At 40.8% G+C, this 18,445-nt stretch overlaps 1 protein-coding gene across 3 annotated transcripts in view; it reads left to right on the top strand.

The window, feature by feature from the left end:
* CTNND2 (catenin delta 2) overlaps window positions 1-18,445 on the top strand; it is an 818,722-nt gene that overhangs the window by 713,478 nt on the left and 86,799 nt on the right. For 2 of the 3 annotated variants that reach the window (XM_045566311.1, XM_045566312.1), the window contains one exon: window positions 12,964-13,114. In XM_045566311.1, coding sequence (XP_045422267.1) covers window positions 12,964-13,114 — 151 coding nt within the window. Of the gene's footprint in view, window positions 1-11,848; window positions 11,924-12,963; window positions 13,115-18,445 lie in introns of all 3 variants that reach the window. The other variant, XM_045566310.1, reaches the window with a different exon arrangement.

Below are 18,445 nucleotides of genomic sequence, written 5' to 3'. Positions count from 1 at the left end.
TTTTTACTATTTTTATATTTTAAAATTCTCTTCCACTTTGGATTATCATATCACGAGAATAATGGAAGAAGCATGGTAATCATTCTTGGTATTTTCTGCCAATAAAATCTTGCTGACTGTTTTCAGTACACAAGTCTGTACATTAGTTAAGCAAGTTATCACCAGTGTGAAATCTGTCCCCACATATCCAGAGGGAATTAATTTGGTAAATTTTCCACTGCTAAATACAGTAGAGACTACTAAGAAGGAGGCAGAAGGGTCTGGATTAGTCAAAGTCAACACCACAAAAGCTGTTCTGTGTCTTAGACAAAGTGTGACAACTATGATCATTGGATTTCCCAGTCCACATTGGATTCCCATCAAGTTACAAAATGTGAAGAGTACCTCTAATAAGCGGACACACAGATCCATCATGAGAAGGAGGAGTAGATACCCTGACGGCAAAGAAAAAAGACAGAAGAGTTAGAAAAGTTAAACGCAAGAACATAAGAAAGAAAACTGTCAGAGCCCATTCTTGGCTGTCCCATGTATTCTAATAACTGATAATCAAAATGCTGACCCTCTGCCATCAAGAAAATGTGAAATTATTACTAGCAACTTTAGAAGATAGAAAGCATTTAAGGAAGATTTCCATCCCAATGCTTAAAGTAGAATTTTGACTTTTAGGATGTCAGTCTTGCTTATAAGAAGCTCTGCTTCCTTAATAATTCCAGACAAATGGAATAGTTCTTAGGCTAGGCCATGAACTGCTAAAGAATATTTGTGAGTAGTTATAAATATGTACATACTTACGTAAGAGTTTTCTTATCAATATAGAAATACACAAGCATGTATGGGACTCACATTATCATCATCTATTAATATTATATAATTTATTAGTTTGCCATATTATATGGCAACCGAGGGTGGACAATTCTTAGTGAAGATTTTAGAAGATTATCATTAAGCCAAACATTGATAAATTATTATCATTTCAAGAAAATTGAGAATGAATTATACATAAGCCAAGCAAATTCTTACTTTAAAAAAGACAATTTCAGGAAAAAAACTTTTGAATAATTAAAAGATTGATTTAGGATACACAGAGGCATCAAGTTTCTTACAGACGGTGTTACCATCTAAAATTCAGTGTTTGAAGAATGTGTTTTTATAGCAACTGTTGAAATTTAGTGGGATTTCTTTAGTGTTCTTAACTTTTTATGCCCCAACAAAAACAGAAATGTGGAGGTAAAGCACCAGTATTTTGCATGGAGACAGCGTTTTATAGACCTCATCATCTGAAACAATAACTCCTCTTTATGGGAAGATCATGCACACTCTTTTTCTGTGACAAATTGACTAGCAAACTAGATCTTCATAATGGCCCTAAACACTTTTTAAACTTTAAAACACTCATTACGTGGTTTATGAGCATCAGAAAAACATAATGGTATTATGGCAGAAGCAAAGTGATAAATGTTTTTCATAACCAACATGGACTTCAGTTACCTTTTTCTCATTTACAGTGTAATGATTTTGTTTGTGGCAGAATATTAAAACAATAGGCTATAATAGTTTCAAGATTTCCAAAATGTGAATGAATGTTCTTCTAACTCCCATTTATGGATTATTTCTATTGTACTTGAACTTTATGAAAACCCAGGGTTTGAACTATAGAAATATATCTGTACGATGAAACTAAATGTTTTAGATATCTTTGTAAAGCCAATTTTCCCCCTAAAATGTGGCTGTTCTCAAAGAGTCTATTATTTGCCTATTTATTTTAAAATAAGATAGACTAGAGAGATACTTGGAAAGTAATCTGTTACTATTTAATGAGCTAACATAATAGCAGTGTAGCCTTAGTGAAGCAGGAAAGAGAATCTCTGGCCATGTGGCCCAAATGAATAAAAAATGCAAGAGACCTGGGAAATTTGAGACTTGTCCTTAGAGACAGGGACAACAGCCTTGAATTTAGCATAACTTAGCAGTTAGTATATCATGTAAAAAGTGAACCAGGGCAGATTAGTGGAGTGCAACAAATAAATGTAAGAATCATGGTATGACATCTAAGACAAAGTGAATTATCTTTGCTCTTATTAAAGCAAAAGATTTAAATGCAAAGAAATGGAATTTTGAAAGATTATGATGAAAATGGGTCATGAAGCATCATGCCTAATGAATTAGAAACTGGGCCAGGATAAACAGAGGCTATCTGACAACTCTGCCCAATGACCAGCCTCCTAGGGACAGTACACTCAGGTGCACATGATGACCAGCCTGAAGCAGGACAAGGATGGACCCAACCTAAGGAGCAGGGGATGAGGAGAAGCCCTGTCAACTTGGAGCAGTAACCAAGTCATCAGCCCACTTACACAGGACTTAGAGATCTCTTTCCTACAAGACCTGGGAAGTTGTACTGAAAGCACAGACTACATCTGTGTTGTAGAAGTCACATGCATTCAAATCGACTAGATAGAGTACACCCATGTTGTGATAGTTTGGCATTAGTTTCATCACTATCACTGGATAATCTAATTTCTGAGGTCCTGAGTTACAGAACTCCATTGTGAAGGTGTAGAAAGAGCTGAACCAGAGGAATTGCCACTTCCAGCAAGATGCCAAGATAGAGTAACAAAGTGCAAATTTGCCCTCCTTCAAGGAAAAAGAACAACCACCACAAAACAGAGAAATATATGAAACAGTGGTTTTTCAGTAAGACACTGGACATTAGTCAAGGAAGAACTGTGATCTCTCAAAGTCAGGAAACAAAGTGAGCCCTATGATTGCCTCCGTTCACTGCCTTGAGAGAGTCTCCAAGCCATGGCACAAGGATTGAGAGCCCACGGGGAGCGTGGCGGACTTGCCGTGTTGAGGAGATGGAGCTGGGAATCTGGGGAGATCGGAGTAGCTAGAGTTCAAAGGACAGAGTGCCAAACAAGAGAGAGACACACATGGGACCCGAGAGATATGCAGGGGATTCCTCTTGAATATTCAGCAGAGAAACATCAGCGCATGCATCTGAGGGAAATACTCAAGGCTGAGGAAAGCTCCACCTGAGAGTATTAGAGAGAATAAAATTTGGAATTCACACAGGGGTGTATGCAGTACGTGTTCCTGAGAGCCAGAAAGGAAAATCTCCTAACTCATGAGCCACGGGTGGAATACTCAGGAGGGTCTGTGTCAGTACTGAGGAATTCTTAGCCCTGGACTAAACATGCTGTAGTCTTTTCTATCAAATCTTAAAAGTAAGATCCAAAAGGGTCAACAGTTTCCAAACAAAATAACTGCATCCTAAAACAAAGCTTTAAGATATCTATAAGAATGCAACAATATCCAGCACCCAACAAATTAAGAGTGTCTGGCATTCAATTGAAAATTACTCTGTAAGCAAATAGGAAAATGCCGTCTATAATGAGGAGAAAAATCAATCAATCAGAACTGACACAGATGTTAAAATTAGCAAACAAGCAGTGATTATAATTGTATTCCATGAGTTCAAGAAGTTTAAAAAGTTCACTTGGAAAATGTATAAGAGATCCAAATAAAACTTCTAGAATTAAAAATGCAATGTCTGATATGAAAAATACATGGGATGAGATTAAAAGCAGATTAAACATTGCAGAAGAAAAGATCAGTGACCTTGAAGGCAACACTAGAAGCTATCCAAAATGAAGCACAGAAAGAAAAAACAAACAAACAAAAAATAGTACAGATCATCAGTGTCCAGTGGCCTGAGGTATGTATAATTGTAGTGCCCAAATGGGAGGAGAGAGAAAGTTGGAAGAGAACAGAAAAAAAATTTTTTGAAGAAATAATGGTTGAAAATTTTCCGAATTTATGAAAACTCACAGATCCAAGAAGCTTAAATAACACCAAGCACATGAAACATGAAGAAACTATACTTAGGTGCATCATAATCAAATTGCTCAAAATCAGTAATAAAGAGAAAATTGTAAAAGCAGCCAGAGAACAACAGCAACAAAATGTTTCATGCAAAGGAAGACAGCAGATTTCCTCTCATCAGCAACCATGCCTACGAGATGAGAGGGAGGCAGCATCTTTAAAGCACTAAAGAAACAGGTGAACCTGTTGGGCTCAAACATACATTAAGTTGATTTTAGTTTGGTATCTATCAGACACAACCTGTCCTTGAAGGAAACTTCCAGGCCACCAATTATACTTAAAGTCGTTGTGAAACTATCCATAAATGAAACCTCTTCTGAGCCCAGTGTTAAGACATGGGCTTACCTGGGAACTGACATCTTCAATACCTGGGCAATCACGCCGGAGTGGAATTCTAACATCGAAACTTAGTTGACTTGATACAGCGTGATCAGAGCTATGACGGCTCAGGATGTGCCCCCTCAATATTCTGTTCTTCCAGTCCCAGAGACAAATGAGTATTTATAAACCCTGAGTCAAAGGTTCTAGCACCACACACGAGGGCAACAGAATGAAGGGATTAGTTTGGCTCTAGAAAAGACACCCAGAGGAGCACAGGATCACTTCAAACTCTGACAGTATTTTGTGGAAGTGGTTAGAACGTGCTGGCCCATCAGTAATTGCTGTGGCTTTGATCCTTTTTGCATAGTTCATTTCAGTGGAGAATGCTGGTCTTCAGTCATAAGCACTTGATGCAGTAAATCTACCCAACATCTTCCTTCATCAGTAAAACATTTTTTAAATCTCCAACTGTGGGCCAGAAACTAGAAGACAATTGAGAAGATGAAGAGATGAATATGACTTGGTCTCTTCTCTTACAATATAATAAATATGTAAACAAAAAGTTCAGAATACATGTGTTCATGCAATGCTGAAAATATTAATGTCGTTAGAGAGGTTATGATAGGAGCGTGCAGAGGCGCGAGGTGTCCATGAGGTCACTTTTACAAGGAAGTGGCATCACGAGTTAAAACCTCAGGGCTAGGATTCAGTGACTTAGAGGTCATTTTAATGTTAGATTATTATTTAGGGCAATGTTAGCTGCTATAAAAAAGACCCCCGAATATGCAATGGCTCAAGCAAAATAGAAGATAGAAGCTATTTTCTCCTGATGTCAGTTATGGGTAGGTGTTTAAGGCGGGAAGCTCCCGCCATGAATTAATTCACCCAGGCTAGCAGGTGCTCTGCTGTCTTTGACATGCGACTTACAAGGCTACTCTTGTTATCGCCATCCACCAGCTGGAAACAAACAAAAAAAAATAAGTCCATGACAAGAAATGTTCTTCTGTGAAAGTCAAGATCACACCTGTATGTCTTTCCTCATAATCTGGCCCAGCTCCCAGACTCTAGCAGACAGATGCTTCCATAAACTCATACCCCACCAACAATGAGCAATAATTTGCAGCAAGGCAATCTAAATCCAGATTTAAGAAAAATAAAATTCTTCCACAGAGACAAAGATTTGCTGATATATTCCATTTATGTTGCAGAATAAAACAATATCTTAGTAAAGAGTAATTGCATTCAAGCTACTGTACTACTAATAGGACTTCAACAAAAACAATGCTTTATGTTTGCAAGACTGAAAAGGCCCATCAACTTGGTCCCTCCAGACTTGCCCTGCAGACAAATTTCAGATTCTCCCTCCCCATCACCAAAAGGAAGAAATTGCTTAATATCACAAAAATGGCAAGTTTTCTGGCTCCAAAAGAAAAATACAAAGTCCAGCCCTCCTCCACCCATGAGGCACCATGTTTAAAAGGAAAAAAAAAAAAGATAAAGAAAAAGTTTTCTGATTTGGTAACTAATAAGGTAGAACAAGAGACAACTGGATTACTTTTACTTTCTCACATTGGATAAAAAGTATCACTGCATCTATCTGCCCTGTCTGTGAATGCAGTGGCTTGGCTCAGAGCCTGCACTTCTCAGTCACCATTCTCATTGTCGTTTTCACGGCAGGAGTGTCAACAGTTTCATTTTGAGCCTCCACTGTGGTCCGTTTCCCCTTCTCAGTGGTGTGTTCACACAGCATGGTTACTAGGGAACACACAGGGGCCTCAGAACAAGCTCTGCAGCAAGCAGCCTGAGTCTCATACCATGCAATGCCTGTAATCTGGCAAGGTGGTATTAGTTTCCCAAATGGCATTTCTAACTGCCAGTTGCACACAGTGATGACATCTCTAACATTTGATTACAGTCACAATTAAAAAAAAATTTAAAAAAAACTTTCTGTATCCAGAAAGGTTCCTTGTTGAAGACATTTTTAAAAATTGAAAATTGCTGATCCTTGAGATCGCTGGAGAGTTGGGGGATGGGGAAGCGTGTTATTGTTTGTTTAGTGAATGCTTCCTCTGGGTCACTTTTGCTTGCACTGACCTTCTTTATTTGTTTTCACCGCAAAAGTGCATCTGAATGCTTTTTCCACCAGGAAATTCTCTTACCTGGACATTAATATTTTCAGCATTGTGTGAACACATGCAATAAAACTGTCTTTGCCACAAATGTGACTTACATTTTTAAAAAGCAGACAGAAAATGAAACACTTAAATATGCGATAGCTGCCATTACCTTAATGAAAATTTTCATTTGTTAAGTTGATTTATGGCTTTACTAACATAAGAGAATTCTTCATGAGTCATCTTGATTAGAGATAACCACTTTTCAAAATGGGTTTTGAAATTTTGGAAAACAGAAATATATAATTCTATAAGAAACCTCTGGATTTAAAGAGCTGACACCTGCATTTTATGTCCATTGCAGAGCAACCCCATTATTTGAAGGGCCTCATGCTAACTCCGCCCAGCTGCTTCATAAATCCTATTGCAGCCCCGAACCAAGTTCTTTTCCAACTGGAAGGACTTGGTAATTCAGATCATGGTCCACTGCAGACAGAATAATGTGCGGCATGCCGCAAAAGCCACGTGGTTTCTGAGTATTCTGAGCATTCTTTTTGTAGTAAACTGCTGAGAAAATAAGACTGATTAAACAAGTTTTTTGGGGGGTGGGGTAGTTTCTGCCCTCTTATCATGAGAATGAGATGCCATGGTAAATAATATGGTATCGTAAATAAATTCACAAACGCTTCTCAGAATCTCATGTAATCCGAACCAAATTCACTGTATACATTTCTCATTTTTTAGCTTTAGGACTTTAAGCACATTATGACCGTGTGATACAACAACATGCTAAAATGCTTCTGAAAGATGTAATTATGTTTGGAAGAGTTTGGTTTTAAAATATGGCTTTTCTTTACCAGGTCAAAAAAATGGGGAGGTAGCTAATTTGATAAAGAAAGTCAATGGGAAAATGATCGTTTAACAAAACCATTTCATTGCAGTCTCTACTTCTAAACCAAGAATACTTTTAAAGTGTAGAGAATTCATCAACAAATTCAGAATTTTATCCCTATAGTGGGCTCAGCCTCAGAAGAGAATATTTAGTACTTAAAGGAGAACACTGTCTTTAGTAATTTAGCAAATTATTAGGATTTCAAGAGGGAAAACCCCGGTTAAATTACAGTGTTAATCTCCTTTTAAGAATATAAATCAGCCCTAATTGCCTCAGCTTTAGCAGGGGAGAAATTTTTGGAAAAATTATAGCCATCAAATGTGTTTATAACGAGGCTGGGATTTTTATATTATTATAATTTTGGGGGGACAGGGTCTCACTCTGGCACCCAGGCTGGAGTGCAGTGGCACCATCATTGCTCACTGCAGCTTCACTTGAGTGATTCTCCTGCCTAAGCCTCCCAAGTAGCTAGGACTACAGGCATGTGCTACCACACCCAGCTAATTGTTTAAATTTTTTGTAGAGAGGAGTCTTGCTGTGTTGCCCAGGCTGGTCTCAAATTCCTGTCCTCAAGTAATCTTCCTGCCTCAGCCTCCCAAAGTGCTGGGATTACAGGCGTGAGCCACTGTGCCCAGCCTCCAAAGCTTGCTTTTGTTTCTGCCTGGTTTGGGCTGGGGTTTTTAAAAGTCAAGCACCACATTAGAATGAGGCAGCCTGGGTTTAAAGGGGTGAACCCACTCCTCAATACATACAGCTAGGAACTTTATCATGTGCAAGTAACTTCGTTTTATTAATTCACTTTAAGTTCATCTTTGAGCCCGCGTTTTGCCAAATGAAAGAAAAGGAAAAAAAATAACAAACACTAAATCTAAACTTTTCTAGGTAAACCCAATCAAATCCAGTCATTTCCCAATCCCTTCAGGCTTAGAACACGGCCATATTTATGCTCGTCAGCCTTCATCTTCTCCTGCACCTGCAGTGCATATCCCTGCATGGGGGCCGGGAGAGGGGGGTGTCCATGTCTCGTCTGGAATCATCTCTCTTCTCTGCTGCCTCTTCCCAGGACATGCGCCAACATGGTGATTGGGTCCAAGGTGCTCTCTTGGCCTACACCTGCCTCCCTCCTTATTGAGCTCTGCTGAGATGCTGCCACATGCTTTCTTTAACCCAGAGAGGCACCATCCACGCCCACCATTCTGATGTGTCACCTCCCTCCTAGCCAAGTAACCCCTCTGCAGCCCTGAGTCGGTAGCTTCTCTTCCTCAGCTAACTTATATCCCCAACCCATTCAAGACATGAAAACCCTCGGGGGCTGTCCCCTGGAACTCTAGGGTTGCAGGAACCATCCCCAGCCCTCTCCAGCCCAGCATCTGGGTTGCCATTCCCACTCTGTGGCTCCTACTCCTGGATGGTACAGGAGATGCTGCGGAGTCTTGCCCAGCCACTGCTGTCATCCAGGAAGGGCAACAGAGCTTCTGTTGACTCTCTGCTCTCCCATCTTCAAGGGGGATTTCATCATCAGCTCCCTTACCCATAGAGGGGGACTGCCCAGGGGTGTTCCTGGTACCAGGTGGCAGCCTCCTGGCAATACTGCCACATCTCTTGCTTCCTCTCCAAACTGCATCCTTTCTCTGCCCAGCTTAGAAGCTCTGTACAGACCAAGGAAAGGGCAAGTTGTTTTCTGCCTATTGTAATCCCAGTTCAAGTATATCCTATCTTTTACCTAGATCTGTGCCCTCTAGCCTTAAACACTAACCCTGTCCTGCTTTCTTCTCTGTCCCACTCTGACAACACCTTGTTGGGCCAAATAATGGCCTGAACCTCTCTTCAGAAAGAGGCATGGACAGGAGGAGAAGGAGGCATATGGCATTTACTGTCCCCAAACATTGTCCCACTGCACAACAACAGGAATGGGAAATTCCAGTTAGACATGACTTGTGTATCAGACCTACTAAATCTGGGCAAGTTGTCCTCAAGACTCTAGATTGCAATCTTCAGTAGCTCTGTTAACAGAACTCAAAGGGTCTTTAACTCAGGAGTTTAGAGGAGTTCCAAATGGGTTAGCTGAAACCCAAAATATTAATAACAAAATGAAGACCAAGGTTAATTGGTGGGTTTGTGAAGATATTATATCAACTAAGAGTAGATGTTTATGATTTATACTGTCTTTCTGAGAGGCAGAAGAGAATAGAGGTTGAACACACCAACTCTGGGGCAGTGCCCTCTGGATTCAAGACCTGGCTGAGCATTTGCAGGATATGTGACCTTGTGCACCTCCCTTTTTACATCTGTAGAATGGGAATAACAATAGTACCTACCACACAGAGTTGAGATGAAAATTAAATGAATTAATACATGTAAAGAAATTAGAACAGCATCTGGAAAATGGTTTAGGTATTAGGAGGTGTTATCTGGGATTATTTTTGAGGGTTTATAACCCTCCTGAGGCCCTCAATGGGAAAGCACTTCCCCAAGAACAGTTTAAGTCACATTTCTGTCCTGTTCTTCTCGTGGGCCAGATCTTCCTCCTCCTCCTCTCCTTCCTCTTCCTCTCCCTCTTCCTCCCCCTCCTACTCCTCTGCTTGCTCCTTCTTCTCCCCTTCCTGCTTCTCTTCCTTCTCTTTCTTCCCCTCTCTTGGAATCACTGAGCATCCTGTCTTGAGCTCATGGACCAGTCTTCCTGAGGGCATCCTGGCTCATGCCTGACTCGTCCCTTCCCTCTGCATGGGCATGCTCAGTGCATGGTGTGCTCATTCTGTTTGCAAAACATCAATATTCAATCCAAAACCTTCACCTCAACCACTATAAGACATGGTACATTTTTCTCCATTGTTTGTCTATTGTTATGCCATTGATGCTCCTACTTCAGTTTTGATTGAAACTCTTGGCAACCTATACACTTTTCTAATCACCAGCAGGCCCACTGTGCTCCCCAAGGCAGCTCACTCTCCTGTGGAAGAACTTGATCTGAGCCTTGCATTTCTATGCTGAGTGTACCTGTGAAACATTCCCCATTTCCCAAGTACCTTTGCCTATAGCAGGCTTTTCTCTCTTTAAGCCTGGGTGCTGCCTTTTAACTCCTTCTTGCTAGGTTACACATGTGGGTCGCACATCACCTGCTCCAGAATTGACAAGCTGATTCCTTAAAAAGCATCATGAGCAGATACCTATGAGTGTTAAGAAAATTTGTGCAAACTTGCACTATCTTTTGAATGAAATGCAAATAATTTATTCTGAGCTTTCATATATTATAATAATATTAGAAATTTCCCATATACACACAGACATACAAACTAAAAATTTCAAAATAAAAATTATTTTCTATGTATCATACAAATATCAAATCTGTTGTCTGGTGACCGTTTTTCTCTTAGGGAGAAGATATCACTGTTGACCATTTTCTCATATCAAAAATGTGTATCTATAACTCATACACATTTTTGGCCCAATGTAGCCATTTTTTTGTTACTCTCAAGTCAGTTCCCAGCAAAGCTGAAGGACTCTCATTCTTCTCCAAAAGCCAGGTGATCTTTCTGTTCAACATGGGGGGCATATAATAGCTGGATGTCTAAGAAGGACAAAGTTATATCCATTTGTTCCTGGCTCATTTCTGATATGGCCAGGGTCTCCTCTGTCTAGGTTTAGAAGGACAGAGAGGGAGGGCTAGCTGGTGTCTGGGTGACTGAGCACAGGGGATTAGGGAGAAGGAATGAGATGACGGCAGAAGGGGATAATGGCAACAGCACAATGAGAGTCAGATATGGAGTAACAAGTTCCAGGGTCAGGGACACAGGCAGCTCCTGTGGGAAGATTATTTAACATCTTTGTGTCTAAATTTCCCCCACCTATAAAATAATAATGCCAACCTCCCCAGGGTTTGGAGAACCAAAAGAGATCACAATTATATAAGCCAGGTTCAGGGGTCCTGGAATACAGTGGTACTGGGGAAGAGGTCCTCTTTAGGGCTCATGCTTCAGCCTACCTAGGATGCCAGGAATATTCCGCACATCTCCCAAAGGTCAAGAATATCTCCCCGGTGTTGCAATGTATTGTTGATGCTCACCTTGCGATATGTCTGTGTTGAACCCACCTTCTGATTTCCATTCTCTTCCTTTTTCTAGCTTCTCCCCTTAGTTTTAGGGAAAAGCCCAACAATGAGTGGGCTGCATAAACTCAGGTTTTCATTCTTTCCCAGAAGGGCATCAGGAATAGGGGAGGCAGAAGTGTTCAGAGGAAATCATGTTTCAGCATGTCAGTCATATGCACCAATGGAAGTTTGCATTTGGTACCAGGAGAAAGGACTTCCTCCCTGGGAAGGGACATCAGTTCCAGACACCCAAATCCCAACAAGTGGTTTTGAAACCTCACTGTTTTTCCATGTCTAAGACTTCCTGACCATCCATTTCTTTGCTTCCTGAAAGTGGGGCTATCAAATAGGTCACTGCAGCCAAGAGATGCTTTAGTTAGTTTTGTTTTCTTCCCTCTCCCCTCAGGCTTCCTAGAGCTTGAGGCATAAAGTGGGGACAAGAGAAAAGCCTCCGGTATGAGTTGATGGTGATAAGAAACTATGTGAATGTGACTTCTAACGTAGGACAGGATGAAGTTGTTTGTTTTTTTAATCTCATATTTCATGCAGGGCTGGGCTGAGGATGTGGCAGGCATGGCGTATGCCCTACGTTCACTGCCAGAGGGTGCTCCCTGCCTGCCACAGGTGAGAGCCGGCTCTGGGGCACCTACCCCAATGGGGGAGGGGGGTGGAGAGGGCCCAGTGGGGGTGGGGTGGGGAAGGACTGGTCCCCAGGAGGACCCTGCCACAGAATCCACAACTTCATTTCATGAATGTCATTTATCAGATCATAAATGACATTGTGACAGGTTTAAACCCTTATATTTGTGGATTTTTACACATATTGCATTCTGTTCTGAGGGACACTATAGAAGAGTATAAAGCATACATATGCAAATGTCTGAAAATCTGGGCCTGCATTCCATTAAATGAACGGGAATGCTTTATTATCCTGACAGTGCAGATATATTTTGATAGGAAGTGTTAGCTGTGTCCCATTAAGGCTGGCAACCACCAACCCAAAACAAATTGCATGTCTTATTTTACAAATAAGACATAGAATTATGGCCCTTGACATGATGATATATTTTGATCTTAATGTTTGTAAAAAATGATTTTACAATTTGCACTCTTGATTTTCAATGTCATATTTACGTCTCCTCACCCCTACCTTTTTCTGACTCATTTAGTCTATATTCCCCAGCCAACGCCTTATTGACAGCGTGTTCTGCAACTCATCTCTACGCCCCTGCTCCAAAGTCAGAGCTCTCTTAAAAAAATCACCCACACACAACCCATTCTCATTTTCTACTTTTTAAGCATTCTTTTTTTATTGCTCTTAATGTCACTGGCCTGGCCTGCCTGTCCCAAACCTCCACATCTTAAAGCGTCAAGTGTATATGTCACGCAAATAGCTTTCAAACTCAAGAACCAAAAACACTGTCACGAGAGAAACCAAGTGTGGTTCACTGATTAACTCTGAAACCTGTATCACATGTTGAAGGCAAAAAATAAAGTTAAAAAGTTTAAATGCATGTCTAACCTATTCAACCTATTTTACAAATAGGTCTTGGTAATCCAACTTCTTTGGCTCCTGTAAACAGCCGTCTGAAAATGCAAACATGCTATTTGCACATGGGGTTCCCCTCTTCTTTTAACATCCTTCGCCTGCCCTCTTTTTGCAGTGGTCAGTATACATCCGAGCCGCTGTCCGAAAAGAGAAAGGCCTGCCTATCCTTGTGGAGCTGCTCCGAATAGACAACGACCGCGTGGTGTGTGCGGTGGCCACGGCACTCCGGAACATGGCCTTGGATGTCAGAAATAAGGAACTGATCGGTATGTTCCCTCTGATTCAGCATCGCGGGTTTTACATGACAGTATTTCCTTGCGGGCTGCGTGCGGTTGAAACCATGTGCAGAGCGTATGCTTATGCAGAAACGGTCCGTTTGCCACAGGCCTCATTTTTTGCCCAGCTCTCCTCCTAGTTTAAATCCAATGCACTGATTTATCTTTTAGGATTTAGAAGAAAATGCAATGTGTGTTGACATTTCTAATCCTTGCAAATTAAAAGGACCACAGTGCTCAGCACTTGATACCATCGTCCCCATCCTCTGAATCTCTGTCAGCCTGTTTGTTTGCTTCCCATGTGGTGAACTGAGGAATTCTGATAAGATACACATTACTTTTCTTCCTCTCTCTGTTTTTAATTTATGGATAAGACTATACTGTGGCCCTTTAATCCTTTTTGTTTTAGTCACTTCCCTTTAATTTGGTATTCAAAAAATACAGAGGATCTTTCATTACTGACGCATTAAAGAGGTGATACACTCACCTATCTGTTCAACAAATATTTATTCATGACCTACTTTGTTCCCTGCCTGTTTTAGGCCCAGTGATCCTATCAATGAGCAAAACAGACAGAAAGCCTTGCCCCTGTGGAGTTTACGTTTGAGAGGGGCAGATGTATAATAAGCACAATGAACAAATGAATTACATGCTGTGTTAGAAAAATTCTGTGGGGGAAAAAAATGGAGCTGGCTCCAGAGGCCTGTAATTGGTGAGGTTGCAGGGTTTTTTTAAATTGAGGTGAAAATTCACACGACATCAAACTGACCATTTTAAAGGCCACCATTCAGTGGTATTTAGAATATTGGACAACAGTGTTGGACAACTATCACCTGTATCAAGTTCCAACACGTTTTCATCACCCTACAATAGACGGGCAAACCATGTACCCGTTAGCCGTCACTCTCCATCCCCGCCCCAGCCCCTGGCAGCCACCAGTCTGCTCTCTGCCTGTGGTTTCCTGTTCTGGACATTTCATATAAGTGGAAGGATATAATATAGGACCTTTCTGTCTGGCTGTGTTCACTTAGCATAAGGATTGTGATTTGATTTTATTTTTGATTGTAAGCTGGTAAATTATATATATTCCTGGGCCACAAAGTGATGTTGTGATATACAGGTTAAACATCTCTAATCCAAAAATCCAAAATCTGAAATTTTTTATGTACTACCATGATGCTCCAAGGAGCATCTCAGATTTTGGATTTTCAGATTGGGGATGCTCAACTGGTATATATTCTGAAAATACTCCAAAATCTGAAATCTGAAATAATTCTGGTCCCAAGCATTTTGGATAAGGGATATGCAACCTGTATTCATACAATGCGGAATGATTAAATCAACATAATTAGCATGTCTATCTCCTCAAATAATTATCATATTTTTGTGGCGAGAACATTTGAAAATGTATTCTTAGCAATTTTGAAATATAAAATACTTTATTACTAACTAGAGTCCCACACTGTGCAATAAATCTCAGAAATCCTATTCCTTCTGTCTAACCGAAACTTTGTACCCATTGACAAACATCTCCCCATTCTTCCCACCTCCTAGCCTCTGGTAACCACCATTTTTCTCTCTGCTTCTATAAATTCACTTGTTTTAGATTCTACATGTAAGTGAGATCACGTAGTATTTGTCCTTCTGTGCCTGGATTATTTCACCTAGCATAGTGTCCTCCAGGTTCATCCATGTTGTTGTAAAGGATTTCCTTCCTTTTTATGGCTTAGTAGTATTCCACCGTATATGTACACCACATTTTCTTTATCCATTCATCCATTCATGGCCACTTAGGTTGTTTCTATACCTTGACTATTGTGAATAATGGTGCAGTGAACATGGGAGTACAAATATCTCTTCAACATACTGATTTCAAATCCTTTGGCTAAATACTTAGAACTGGGATTGTTGGATCATAGGGTAATTCTATTCTTAGTTTTTTGTAGAATCTTCATACAGTTTTTCTAATCAATACAGTAATGGGTGAACTAATACACATTCCCACTAACAGTGTGCAAGGGTTCCCTTTTCTCTGCCTCCTTACCAACTCTTATTATCTTTTGTCTTTTTAATAATAGCTATTCTGACAGGTGTGAAGTGATAGCTCATTGTAGTTTTAATTTGCATTTCTATAGTGATTAGTGATGTTGAGCCTTTTTTCATATATCCGTTGGCCATTCGTACATCTTAGTCATGTTCTTCACCCATTTTTAAATTGGGTTATTTGGTTTTTTCCAATGACTTGTTTGAATTCTTTATATATTTTGAATATTAGCCCCTTATTAGATTTATGGCTTGCAAATATTTTCTTCTACTCTGTTAATTGTTTACTGTGCAGAAGCTTTTTATTTTGATATAATCCCATTTGTCTATTTTTGCTTTTGTTGCCTGAGCTTTTGGAGTCAAACCCAAAGAATCATTGCCCAGACCAATGTTGTATAGCTTTTCCCCTATATTTTCTCCTAGTAATGTCATAGTTTCAGGTCCTATGTTCAAGTCTTTAATCCATCTTGGGTTGATTTTGTATACAGTGTGAGATAAGTGCCCGGTTTTATTCTTCCATGCAAATGAATTCTTTTATGTGGATATCCAATTCAAGGTTATGATTTTAAATGGGAGGTCAAGGTAGGAGTGGTTGGGAAAGTAACACTTGAGACTTAAAGGAGGCGAGAGACGGGGCTATGCAGATATTTGGGGAGAAAAGAATCCATGGTGAAGTAGCAGCCCTTGCAGATCCCTGGAGTGGGAGCTGGGAGGGAGCCAGTGGGCTCTAGGCCTCCAAGGGGCCTCATGGGCCTGGTAGAGTGAGTGATGGAAGCCCAGGTCAGAGAGGCCTTCTAGTGCCCACCTCTGTAGGTGGGAAGGTGCCCAGGCCAAGGCTGATTGATATCCTGGAGAAGGATGAACCTACAGGGACTTCCTGGGACATGGCACAAGTTCCCACACACCCCTGTCCTGACTGGTAGGCATCTGGTACTAAGGATGGTCTTTCTCTAGGGTTGCTGGTCAGATGATGCTAGACTATGGAGTCTAGCAGCCTGACTGCAGGTAACAGGTGTTAGTGGACAGCATCTGGAGGCTGAGCACAGGGAGCTGGACCAGCCACTCTGCAAAGGTCCAGGGTTATCTGGGGAACTGGGATAAGTGAGGTGACAATAGGCAGAGGGGCAAGACTCCATTCCTGGGGCAACTGGAAGACTAGTGTGGGTCAAACTTCAGACACAAAGTTTTCATAGATATTTGGGTTTGTTTCCTCTATCCAAATTCCAGAGCATGCTGTACTAAGCCTATGGTGATCTTGGAAGCAGACACCTTTTATCCTAGCATTTTGCAATATCCATCATATCCTCCAATAAAAACAATGAAGTATTTACAGCTCTTCAACCATTTATTTATTCACAAAAGCAGCCAGAAAATCTGTATCTGATAAAAGCAATTGGTCGTCATATTTGTAATACCTCGTGAGCCAGAATATGAACTTGCAATATGTTATATATACTTAGTTTGAGTTTAATTTAAATGTTTGTGTATTTTTTATCTTTTATATATTTAAACTAGATCTTTAGTTCAAAAAGCCAAGGTACTCTCTCCACATACTCTTTTCTCTTCCTTGCACAATTGTTTCAGACAGGATAGTGTTTGGACTTCCAATAAAATCCTATCCCTCCTCCATAAATGCAGGAAAAATCAATAGTTAATCAGTCTACTGCCTGGATACTAACGACTAGGTTTTGTGTGTTTTCGTGTTTTATTTCTTTTGGTGGATTAAAATATAACAAAATAGTGAACTATTGATTGGTTTTCTAGCTCCTGGGCATCTCTTCTTTCTCAAAAGCCAGTTATCTAGTCCTCTCTCTGAGGCAGGGACATTTGCACGTCCATACTGCCCATGTTACATTAAGCCCTTTACTATCAAATATCACCAGACAGGAAATGGAGCCAATTGTTTAAAAATAGGAGTGAAAATATCTAAGTCATGGGCTTTATGAAATCAATAACTTTTTTCTTGACTAAGAAGAGCAGAATTTAACAAAAACATTAGATTCTATTTAGGAGAAAGGAAATGTGACTTTTACTAACTCTTTTATTTTAAATATCGTATCAAAGGAATGATTTTTTAAGGGAAATTCTATACGGAACTTTATACATTGAAAAGAAAGCTGCAGTAACTTTGAACCTAGAACAACAACAAATTTGGACTTCTTTGTTTTTCTATCAACTCTCACTGAAAGTTTTGGTGACATCAGAGGGTTTCATGGCTTTAAAGATCATCTCTGTGCTGATGATTCCTAAACAGATATCTCTGGCATGAATCCTAGATCCCGTGTCCAGCTGTCTGTCCAGCATCTGCACTGGATGTCTGATACGCATCTCAAATACAAAGTGTCCGAAATGGAGTTCCTTCCCCAAGACCTGATCCTTCAGCAGTCTTCCCAATGACAGCAAATGGCCATTTGTCCTTGCAGGGGCCCAGGACAGATGCTTTGGTGTCCTCTTTAACTCATATCCAATCCCCCTCACAACCAATCCATCAACCAATCTGGTCTTCCTTCTGAATTTCCCCAGAATCTGACACTTACCATCTTCATTGCTCTCTGCCTGGTCCAAAACACCCATCCTCTCTCCCCTGGCTTATTCTGGTGACAACTACCTGGTCTCCAAGCCACTGCCATGGAGTCTGCTATCACAGCAGCAGCCAGGGAGGTGGGGGGTGCTGTTAAAACCTTGGTCCTAGATGTCATTTTTCTACCCCAAACCCTCCTCATCTCAGTGTAAAAGTAAGTCTTCACAAGGCAGCGATGGCTCTGTGGGATGCAGCTCCCCGTTAGCAATCCAGCCTCACCTGCTCCTCTCAACACCAACACGTTTGCTGGGGCCACAGGTTCACTGTGGTTCCTGCCTCGGGGCCTTTGAACTTGCTGTTCGCTCTGCCTGGAATCCCCTTCCTCCAGGTGTCCACATGGCCTGAGTCCACATGACTCACCCCACTCACATCTTTACCCAAATATAACTTTCCCAAGAGAAGCTTTTCTGGCCACTGTACTTAAGATTCTACCCTCAACTCTCTTCCCTGCTTAACTTTCTCCACAGCATTGATCACCTTGTAATATATCCCATATCACTCATTGGTCTTGTATTGTGTCCCTCTCCCCGCACGGGAACACAGGCCTGTTAAGAGCAAGGTCTCTGCCTTGTGTGTTTGTGGATGTATCCCTTGTACACAGAACACCCCTGATCCATGGCAGGCGCTTAATAAATATTTGCTGAACGAATGACAGAACTAAAATTTTCCTGTTTGATCATCATCTTAAAATGAACTCC

The sequence above is a fragment of the Lemur catta genome, chromosome 12, assembly GCF_020740605.2.
Source record: "Lemur catta isolate mLemCat1 chromosome 12, mLemCat1.pri, whole genome shotgun sequence".
NCBI lineage: Eukaryota > Metazoa > Chordata > Mammalia > Primates > Lemuridae > Lemur > Lemur catta.
The sequence above is the reverse complement of the archived record's forward strand: the minus strand, read 5'-3'. Positions and strand labels throughout refer to the sequence as shown.